Raw genomic sequence first — 11,398 nt, forward strand, 5'->3', positions numbered from 1 at the left:
CTCCGCCCCCGGCCACGCCCCCTTTCTAGAACCTACCAGCGTATTGGTGTGCCTCTTCTGTGACCTTTCCCCTAGACCCCCCTCTGGTGTATCACCTGGCCTGCTGACGTAAGCAGCAGATCCCCTTCCCTGCCAGCAGCAAGCGCTATGCTGCTCCATTACTGATTCTATGCCACTACAAATGTATGCACTTTTGCTTGTCCACCCAGTAGTGAGCTGGTACAGCAACAATGAGTCGGCATGTCCCGTGTAGTGGGATAAAGTGTGGGTATTCCCACATCTTCCAAGCAGTCTGGCCAGTGTCGGAGTGTCGAGCCTCTCCCACGAGAGCTTCATCTAGTGGAGGATCTTCCACCTGCGGTGGCGTGAACAATAATTGCAGAGCTGCACCTTGTCCACACGTGGACTCTCCCCTTGTTAACAATGATTGTACGAAGCCCACGAAACAGGAAATATTGTAACTGCCATGATAAATGATTGGATGACATTAACCATATTCGATTGAAAAATACCTTTGGGTGATTCACAAACTATAATTGGGCAGAAAATGTTCTAAGTTGATTAAAATATCAATCGTTATTTATACTGTATAATGGATTGGCATGACATTACAATCGGTACGTCGCTATTGACTTGTCCTATTTTAAATGCAAAATTAAAACTGCAGCCGTTCGCATATGCGAGTTTTTGTGACCACGCGATCAATTTAAAGTGATATTGGTCATCCACTAGAATTTAAACATGTGCAGTTTACATTTTTGAACAGTTTTCTCAGCTAGACAATTACACTTCCAACATCCACTAGAGTACATACAGTCTGGGTTGGTCTGTCCCAACAGTCCAGTGTACAATTTTGCAATCAACGTGAAGATGACGAACGCGCAGCGGTTATAACGCCCGTTACTTTATTACATTTGACGTACGTGTATTGTACATTTCTATACGGTTCATCGGTATAAACTCCAGCAATGATTTAACTCTTCAATCGTGGTAGTAACATTACATACATGGCTGCAGAGTATATTTTGTTTCCCTTATTCAGGAAAATTAAATGTCCCCTTACTTTTTTTGTTGACTTTGAACACGTGAGATAAATCTTGCCTTATAAATACGACTGCACATGACCAAACCTAAACAAACACATCAATCTTGTAAATCGTGTCAATGTAATACATTTTTCTGCAAGCTTTAGTTTTCGTCCAAACACAGTTTTAAACAAAAGTACACACGCAGTACTTATTACAGTATATGGTCCATGACAACCTTAAAGCACAAGCCCAAATTCCAAAGGTTACTCCTTAAAATAAACAAGAGTACCATTGTCCATCATAAATAAGGAACTTGGGTTTAGGTGAATTGGGGCTTCTACTTGATGGTTGTGGACTTTTCGTTTATTGCAAACCACTAGAATTTAGTAAGTGGCTTGCATATTGTAGCAGGTGCATGCTTTTTAGAAGTTTACTTGTATATATATTTTTATATAGCAATATTTACAATGTTGCATCAACTTAGGATACATTAAGGGCTCTACATTTCAGTTATAATTCCCAGTGGTTTACGCGACGAAAACCTGGTGGGTGACTCGAATTTTACTCCTGGCCAAGCACGGCTAGGATAACTAACAAGGTGGAAACAAAAGTCAGTCCTGGGCAATTCAACTTCATCAACCTTTAACGACGAGCGTGAAGTATGGTCAAAAAACCTCCCATGACCGCCACAGCATTCATCTAGCAGTGGATTGACAAAGGGCTGAACACGATTCTTAGGACGTGACGAGAATGGAACACAAATGTAGACGTTACCAAGCACAATATATCAGTGCCGTCACTTTTGCTTTGAGATTTTCAGCTAGCAGGTAATGCACCATTATTCAAATGGATTACTCTGTAATGTCGCTAAAGTCTAAAACCTAACAGTTTAGTAATAATCACAAACATGAAAAATATATTCTGACACTGAAAGGCTTACATAAAACCCTCAAATGTTTGCAAATACTAAACAATGCTGTTTTAAATTAAAACAATTAGTTTGAACTTGTATTTGTTACAACTGTAAATACTACCATCTTCAGACATTCCCACCAATAGTGAACTATGCTGTTTTGAAGTGCCAATGAAATAATTTCAACAAAGAGTGTAAAAGTTCAAAGGCAGTAATGTATTAAAAGGCCAAATTCATCTGTTGAAGTAATCTATGACTAATGAGTGCACAATTGCCACTTAAACCTAGGCTTATTTTGTTCTCAAAAGCTTACTCTTGGTCCACAATAAGAATAAGACTGACATACAAACCAGTTCACCTTGACAATTCAACCACTTATAAGGTCTACACTCAGCCCATCATACACTCCACACTTAGTAAAACAATAACCAGTCAAGCAATTTAACTCAATTTAAATTGTCAAAAATGCCACACGCGGCTTCTTCAGTGCCCATATTTGAAAACGAAAAATACTCTTCACAGTAAACTCTCCATAACCAACGTGATTGAAGCCATCTGAGTGTGGGCACATAGGGAAACATGTGAAGGTTCATTCTGCCAATTAACTTGCAGCTTGGTTTATAATTCATTTAAAACGAATGGCTCACAGGCAAGAGGCTGCCCCTGCTGGCTGGCCTGGCTTACTCGATGCTACTTTCTCATGACATCTTCATTGATATTGGCCATAAGCACCGAAGCCCGCGGCAGGGAGGTTTGCAGGTGGTGGTGGTAGCTGAGCAGGATCCTCAACCAACTGCGGAGGGCCTGCAAAGGGTAAACCATGACATTTTAATATCAGGACTAACAAAAATACTAGAAACATTCACATCCCTATATGTACAAGGTTAACTATCTGTCATCTGCTGGTGGATTATACGTGCTGCATATTAAGTGCTTGCAACAACAAAAATCAAGTATTTTACATGCGCGTTGTTTGTGTTAGCTGCTCCTCATTTATCGAGGGTAAGTGCCCATGCAACAACACACATCCACAAGTACACCGATTACTTAAGGAAAAAAGAGATGACTAATTCTACATCTTCACTCCCAGTCTACAGAGGCAAACAGATGTTTTTATAGGTTTTGTGTGCTACCGTACACTGCTAAAATGTTGATTTTAAGCTTTCGTGACTGCAGGAATTCATACTCTGGGTCTTTCGGTAAAGTCACGTAGATAGAAAAAAAATAGATCACGACGATCGAAACGTCGTGATCTATTATTTTTCTATCTACGTGACTTTACCGAAAGACCCAAAGAGTACGCTATAATGGTGTCAAACACTAATTTCATTGTTCCCTCACCATTCTGGAACTGTGTAGATGTGAACCTTGTGAGCATGATTCCAACTCCCTCAATGAGGGCCAGCAGCACGCCACCCATGACTGCCGAGCCAACCATGGCCACCGGTCCACCTGGGTTAAGAACATAGCAGCAACTCTTATAAATGGGGCAGTATGATGTGCACGACAGCCTTCATTGGAATATGGAATAACATACACTTACAGATTTACATTCCTCCGATTAGCATGGTTGGCTACGTACAGTGCGAAAGAAGTTCATGATACATTAAAAAAAAGTACTGTGTATCAATGGTTTTATATTACATAAACTATGATTTTTTAAATTTCATTTTCATCGGAGTGCAATACCCATTTCTTACTTTCAGAGATTTCAATTAAATGAATCATTGAAGATTATCGGACATATAACGACCGAAGTGAAACTAACTTCGTGCGGCCAGCACGGCGCCCGTGAGCGCCCCGCTCGAAATGGAGTTCCACGGGTCTTCTTTCCCACGAATCTTCACCAGGCCGCAGTCTATGGTGGAAAAGAGTCCTCCCCACACCGCGAAACTGCCTGACAAGGGAAAGATTGACTGCTATCATCACTTCAACATCAACTCAGCGGTGAGTGCTCTAACAGTAGCTTACAGCTCCAAGCACAGCTGCTGGTCAGAGAAAGTTATAAGACGAAGGAATCAAATACGATTCTGAGACAATTGCAACATCCAATTTCAATGTATAGCACAGATATATCAAGAGCCAGGCATATTACTCCAGGATCATATTTGATAAGCAACATCTTCATAGCCTTGACAAGAAAGTGAACAACCTTGAGCCAGCTACACTGTCCTTTAAAAGGCTTTAAATACATGAATTTTATTTACTGTAATACAGTACAGCAGAAACTGTGCTATGTAACATAATTGTTCTTCGTGACCTGCGCCTGCTTTGCAAAAAACCCAGTTCTTGACAATGTTGCATTCACAAATAGTGAGATACTTCATGAATATGCATTGCGTGCAATTTTGTTGTTACATTATTGTGAAATAATGAACTGCTCTTGAGATGACCTGGCATAAACCGTGCTCAGTATATAATATTTTGAATTGTCATAACCGACCACTTAATTGAGTTAAGTTTTTTCCCAAAATATTAACTTAAATACGTGTAGTCAAATAACTGTGCATTTAAGTTAATTTCAAACTAAGTGCACAATTTAATATTTCTTAGTATTTTGTAATACTCTGTTAAAGGGAATTTTTACTTTATGCAAAACGGGGAGAACATACAAACTCCAAACAGAAGGGCACCCCCCCCCCACTTGGGAATCGAACCCAGCGCCTTATTGCTGCAAGGCAAGTATTTCCACTCTACCACCCCGTTTTGATGGGAGGAATCCAACTCGGGGAATGATGACCTATAGTGAATACACACTCTGGACACTTTGTTGCAACGAAGGCATGGTGTGTTTGTATCAAGAGGGAAAGTCCTTCCTCACCTCCAATCTGTGGTCCCCGAAGTTTCACGGCACTGATGCTGCTGTGGAAGCGATGTCCCACCCCCTGCAAAAAAAAGACAACTACAACGCTCAGATATCTACACGTTCTCCAGTCTGACAGTCAAGTCTCCAGGCAATGCACATATTTGGCAGACCTAATGCTTTCATGAGATCAGTGTACCAGAATTAATAAAGCCATATTAAAACCAGAACAATAGACGTATATGACTGCAAATTGTAATTACAGAACGTATTCAGGATACAATGTACATGTTCTAAAAATCCTTCGCAAAAACGTTCATGCTCAAGAGTTAACGGCTGTCCATTCGCTTCATGTATCTTTCAGTCCCACGGCAAAGAGGCTGCGCCAGAAAAAATATAAATGTGGATGTCACACAAGTGACGTTTTATAAGCGCTCGCTTACCACTGGGGCATTCCTGAAGCCTTTAATCGACTGGAAAATTCCTCCTCCAATTGCGCCCATGGTGAAGGCTCCTCCGCAATCGTCAACTATCCTCCATGGACTATAATTAAGTCACAGAAGCACACGCAGGGTTATGGTTACTGCACTATGCAAACGAACTGGGGCGAGTAAAAAAAATAACACAATTTGACTGCTACGGCTCAAGAAAGTCTGGCAAAAAAAATGTTGGATATATGCCACGCTTTTATAAATCTTGTGTTCACGTATTCCTATGATATACGGTCACAGTTGGTTTCATGATGAGAAAGAACATCAATGCATTTCACCATCTTCAAAACTTAATCAACTTTAGCTACATCCCTTGTAAGTCGATGGGGCCCAGACCTGATTTTCTACATGCCAGTATAGTACCACCGGTGTAGCCAAAACTTTAGTGGTACATGTACCAACTTGTCAACATGGCCATACAAGTGAATATTGTAACAACTTTATATATGGACAATAAAGGTTCATTACATCATAGCTTACTCATGTGAAAAAAAGTTATCATTGTCCACTTTCATTGGACCTAAATAAATTGTGAGTTATGCCGTTTCCGTAAGACATGAATTACAAAACTAACTCAATGTCAAAAAGAAACGCAGAGCACTAAGATTTGGCCATCTAATAACACGACTACGGACACATGGTTGTCCAGAGGGCGAATGCAACCTTCTGATTTATATCATAACCCTCACATAAACTTCTCGTTCACTAATTGTAAACGACGACATACAGAAACTTGGAACCACCAACGTTTCGCTCAGGTTTCGCCATCTCATGCCCCCCCCCCCCCTAAGGATACCAAAGTGGCTCCGGGTACACTACAGCACTGAATGTCATAACCCATTTACTACACAGGGGAATTCACAATTGACCGCGACCAATACATCACGACACACGAAACCTCCCCACCACCAAAAAAATCCCCGAACCATGGACTATGGGAACATCGAGATGAGACCCATCCGACTCAACGCGACCGACCCAGGAGGGCCTCTCTCCTCCTCTCCTTCAACCTTGGCGGCCCGAGGGCCCGGGGTCACGACCGGGCGCGTCAGCGAGCCACAAAGGCCGCCTCACCGCCACGCACCAACAACATCGCGGCAATGGCACCGTGGGGCCGCTGCACTGTTCGCAGCGGCCCTTCGTGCTGTGTCGGCTGCAAACGGAGCGTGCCGAGCCGAGGCCTGGGCCCGGCTCGATGCCCTTGCCCACGAGGTTACACAACCGGCACACGAACACGCCAAGCGACAAAGCAGATAACGCGCCGCACGCGGCAACCAACAACACTGCCGCTACACGCCCGCCTGCTCGCTCAATTCGCCGGCTTAATCGCGTCGCTCATGGGCAAGTGGCCCAATTAAAGAGGCCGCTAACATTTACCACGGCTCGCGTGCGTATTCCTCCATGGCTGGCTGGCTGGCTGAGGCGAGTGAGATCGTCCGGGTCCGAACTGCGACCGCCAACAAAACGTTCCGGGCCTGAGTCACTCCCCCAACACCCCGACCCCTCCCCCAACCCCCAAACCCCTCCCCCAACTCCTCCCCCAACCCCCCGACTCCTCCCCCAATCCAACACCTCCCCCAACCCAACCCCTCCTCCAACCTCTCAATTCCTCCCCCCAATCCCTACCCCACCCCCAATCCCCCCTAAGCTCCCCCCCCCGTCCCCCTCCCCCAACTCGCTAACTGCTATTGGCTTAAATCTTGATTTAAAGCTTTCGTGACTGCAGTAATTTTTGTTTTATTATTGTATTGTTTCCCTTCAACGTGACTTCACCGAGAGAGCTAACGGTATGCTATTGGCTAGTTACTTGCACGGGCTTCGTTGAAATAAGCCTTCCGGGTTGCCAACAATCGTTTATATTATTTCCGGCGAGGTTCGACGAAACGTTCCGGGGGTGAAGGCGAAACACGTTGAATGAATATTCTTAGCTCTTTCGGTAAAGTCACGTTGAAGGGAAACAATAATATAATAAAATATATATTTATTGTTTTATATATATTATTTTTTTATTGTTTCCCTTCAACGTGACTTTACCGAAAGAGCTAAGAATACGTTGAATGAAGTTGCATTGCGTTGCGTGGATCGATCGACACGATTTAGTAAATCGTTTTTTTAACAATCGAGCGATCCAGGCATCGTAATCGCGCCGCGTGTAAGATTCGATTATTCGGCGTTCGTGCAAAATTGCTGCTCTGTGAGAGCAAGATCCACTTGCAAGTTATCCTTGAGCGGAATGGAATTAAATAGGCAGAACAGGCGACACATTACGAACGGCATAAAGTGTATCGATCCATGAAATCCATTGCAATACTGATTCGACTCTTGGTCGTTGCCGAACACGTATGCTGGATCCATACTCTTTGGTTCTATTCGGTAAAGTCACGTAGGTATGAAGCTCTTTTTCACTTATGTGAAAAAGAGCTTCATAGCTCATCGGATTTCTATTCAGTAAAGTCACGTAGGTATGAAGCTCTTTTTCACTTATGTGAAAAAGAGCTTCATAGCTCATCGGATTTCTATTCGGTAAAGTCACGTAGGTATGAAGCTCTTTTTCACTTATGTGAAAAAGAGCTTCATAGCTCATCGGATTTCTATTCAGTAAAGTCACGTAGGTATGAAGCTCTTTTTCACTTATGTGAAAAAGAGCTTCATAGCTCATCGGGTTTCTATTCAGTAAAGTCACGTAGGTATGAAGCTCTTTTTCACTTATGTGAAAAAGAGCTTCATAGCTCATCGGATTTCTAGGTATGAAGCTCTTTTTCACTTATGTGAAAAAGAGCTTCATAGCTCATCGGATTTCTATTCAGTAAAGTCACGTAGGTATGAAGCTCTTTTTCACTTATGTGAAAAAGAGCTTCATAGCTCATCGGATTTCTATTCGGTAAAGTCACGTAGGTATGAAGCTCTTTTTCACTTATGTGAAAAAGAGCTTCATACCTCATCGGATTTCTATTCAGTAAAGTCACGTAGGTATGAAGCTCTTTTTCACTTATGTGAAAAAGAGCTTCATAGCTCATCGGGTTTCTATTCAGTAAAGTCACGTAGGTATGAAGCTCTTTTTCACTTATGTGAAAAAGAGCTTATGTGAAAAAGAGCTTCATAGCTCATCGGATTTCTATTCAGTAAAGTCACGTAGGTATGAAGCTCTTTTCACTTATGTGAAAAAGAGCTTCATAGCTTATCGGATTTCTATTCAGTAAAGTCACGTAGGTATGCAGCTCTTTTTCACTTATGTGAAAAAGAGCTTCATAGCTCATCGGATTTCTATTCAGTAAAGTCACGTAGGTATGAAGCTCTTTTTCACTTATGTGAAAAAGAGCTTCATAGCTCATCGGGTTTATATTCAGTAAAGTCACGTAGGTATGATGAGCTATGAAGCTCTTTTTCACATAAGTGAAAAAGAGCTTCATAGCTCATCGGATTTCTCCAATATGAATAAATAATACATATTCAGATTATCCCTCGCCTTGTGCTCATGCAGTGATGGAAATTCCACATTCGTATGGCAAGGCACAAGCAAGGCCGGATTAAGACTTTGTAGGCCCCTGGGCTACAGGTACTGTGAGGCCCCCAGTAATATTTTCAAAAGGAAAACAAAGTTAAAGAAAAATAAAATGTATTTTTTACAAGGCTAACAACAAATAAAATTCAGCATTCACAAATGAAATAACTTTTAACTTAATCTCTGAACGTCCTCCAGCTGGCGAAGTCCCCTGGGCTGCAGTCTCTAAAGCCCCCGTGCCTTAAACCGGCCCTGAGTACAAGATTACGAAATGTCCTTTTGCTCAAGTGGAAATGTTACCCAAAGACCCAAAGAAAATTGAAATGTCAGTTTCAACACATGTGTAGGGGTGCTATGGGGAATAAACACATGGCACGGGAAGGTGTGGTTCACCCACACCTTGGTGGCTACAACAACGTCCGCTAAGGCTCCAGTGGGTATAAAGTGCGGGGAGCCAGGGAGCTCGGGGCAGAGTGTGGGGCCCGAGGCTGAAGCAACCAGTGAAGAAAGAAGGCCAGCTAGGTGAGACCCTGGAACTCCTGTGACCGCTGCCCTTTTCAGGGCCGGCACAGCAAGCCAGTGGTGCGGCCCCAGAGCCCCAGAGTCAGAGTCCTTCTAAGGGCCGGTCTGGTCGGCGGGGTGCCGAGATCTGTGCCTAACCAGGGCCGGATCTGATAGCCTCCCTTAGAGCCCTACCAGGAGGAACTGGAAGCCTAGAGCTTAGGCTAGAGAGCCTGGGGTGTGTTCCTGAGTTATACGGGTGGAGGGGCCGCTACCCCTTCTAGTGTAACCCTTGTTAAGGTTTAAATAAATAGTGCTGCTTCTATTCTGCCGTCTCCGTGTCCTGGAACCCACTACACATGGCCTCACGATGGGCGGGGTTTTGCAGAGGTTCGTGATTAAGCGGGCGGGTCGAGCGACGTATTGGGCGGGGCTATTGGTTGAGTGGGCGGGGCGAGCGATTTATTGGGCGGGGGTATGCAAAGTAGGTGGGGTGGAGGGAGGCGGGCCTGCCAGCCCATCGTGTGTCCCGGCTGAGCCTCCCAGAAATGTAATAGGGGGCCGTCCATAAATGACGTCACGCGATTTTGGCCGATTTTTAACCCCTCCTCCCCCCCTCGTCACACGGCGTCACAAAAAGTCAGACACCCCCCCTCAAATATGACGTCACAAAGCTCTGCTCCCCCCCCAAACCATATTTCCATTTTGAAAATAAAACATGCTTCAAATCACTTTAAACTATTGTCATTGTAGTGCGTATTTAATGTGGCGCTGCACTCTGATGTTGTAGGAGAAAACATTCATTAAAAAGGAGGCGTTGGAAAGTTGAAATTTAGCATAAAATTCACTTGAAAATATTCAACGTCTAACTAAAACTGCAGATGTTCAGAATATTATATTGAAATGATCTTATAATTATAACATATTAAAAGTAATTATAACTATAAAAAAATACTTGAAACTTTGTAGTAGAACGAAGCAAAATGGAGAGTACAATTATAACAATGACATTCATTTCACAGAATGAAAAGCCCTGGTAGAATCATTAGAATCAAAATGTTTAATAAAAGTCATTACAAAAAAATGTATGCTTCTACATTCTCCCATGGAGAAGCAAAATGCTGCGTCATGGAATAAATAAAAGGTGACCTTAGTCAATTTAAATAATCAAATAGTTCATAATGAAAATTAATCAAAAATAGTGTTGTTATAACGATTCTATTTAGTAAATATTTATTTAAAGTTGCGTATTTTGATATGACGTCACATTTCTCAAACCCCCCCTCCCCCCCTCGTCACACATCGTCACAAATGTCTGACCCCCCTCCCCCCCGAGGTGCGTGACGTCATTTATGGATTGCCCCTAGGGTTATGGTAACCCTAAGGGACAAGTCTCTTATAGGACAGCCACTGCTACAAGGTAATGGAAATGAGCGTGGTGAATTTTTGGGGGGGGCTGTGCTCTTGCTGTAATAGGAATGTAACCTGGTTCAATGAAAGGTCCACATCGTCATCAACCATTATCTATGCACTGCTGGATGAAGGGCTCTAACCACATCATCCTTCACGGTCCTACAAGGCCACAATCCATCTGCAAATAAGCCGACATAATTATTCAGACTCCACTGGTAATCCTCTCGGTCGCATTCGCTTCTTCACGGCCGGTGCTATGACCATTATAGTAGCGCGTTCGCAGCTTTAGTTCACGGTTCCCATTTCAGCGGCCGCCTTTATTAATACTGTGGAGGTATTGACCATAATATACAATGCGCCATCTGCTTCAGAGTGGACATGCAAGGTCCTGTGTCTTCCAAAAGAGTAGGACATTGTTTGCCTACGTCATCGTGCAAATCTGTCATTTGAAAATGACCTTGGGATTACACAGAGCAAGCACCTATTGGCAGGCCATAATTTGGGCAATTGTTTGATAGCGCCGCTTCTGGCTGCCTACGGGCCCCGCTGTGGTTTCCCATGCCTATATTTGAAATCTGCACGCATTACAAATTTGTACGGCGTTTTGGGATGCAATTTGCATGAACAACGCTATATTCAATGACACATTGGATTACCGTATATTGGGTGCCATTCCATCACTGGTCACGATCTCTTACAGCGATGTATCTTGCCCACAAACTTTGGTTCATGATTTTATATATACGG

At 43.2% G+C, this 11,398-nt stretch overlaps 1 protein-coding gene across 1 annotated transcript; it reads right to left on the reverse strand.

The window, feature by feature from the left end:
- Positions 1-888: 888 nt before the first annotated feature.
- On the reverse strand, positions 889-6,727 carry LOC116942363 (mitochondrial import inner membrane translocase subunit Tim17-B-like). Its single transcript, XM_032954166.2, has 6 exons — positions 6,613-6,727; positions 5,188-5,287; positions 4,763-4,826; positions 3,710-3,838; positions 3,283-3,393; positions 889-2,745 (listed from the first exon to the last, which is right to left on the reverse strand). Exons 1-6 carry the CDS (start codon positions 6,636-6,638, stop codon positions 2,651-2,653), a joined length of 525 nt encoding a protein of 174 aa, XP_032810057.1. The 5' UTR covers positions 6,639-6,727; the 3' UTR covers positions 889-2,650.
- Positions 6,728-11,398: the final 4,671 nt, after the last annotated feature.

This window comes from Petromyzon marinus, chromosome 14, assembly GCF_048934315.1.
Source record: "Petromyzon marinus isolate PM22_M1 ecotype Great Lakes invasive population chromosome 14, UKy_Petmar_22M1.pri1.0, whole genome shotgun sequence".
NCBI classification, from domain to species: Eukaryota; Metazoa; Chordata; class Hyperoartia; order Petromyzontiformes; family Petromyzontidae; genus Petromyzon; species Petromyzon marinus.

Coding starts and splice junctions, on each gene's coding strand:
- LOC116942363 (XM_032954166.2), bottom strand. CDS start 6,638: ATGGAGGAATACGCACGCGAGCCGTG. Junction 5,288..6,612: donor GAATACGCACGCGAGCCGTG/GTAAATGTTAGC, acceptor ACTTAATTATAG/TCCATGGAGGATAGTTGACG. Junction 4,827..5,187: donor GCTTCAGGAATGCCCCAGTG/GTAAGCGAGCGC, acceptor TTTTTTTTGCAG/GGGGTGGGACATCGCTTCCA.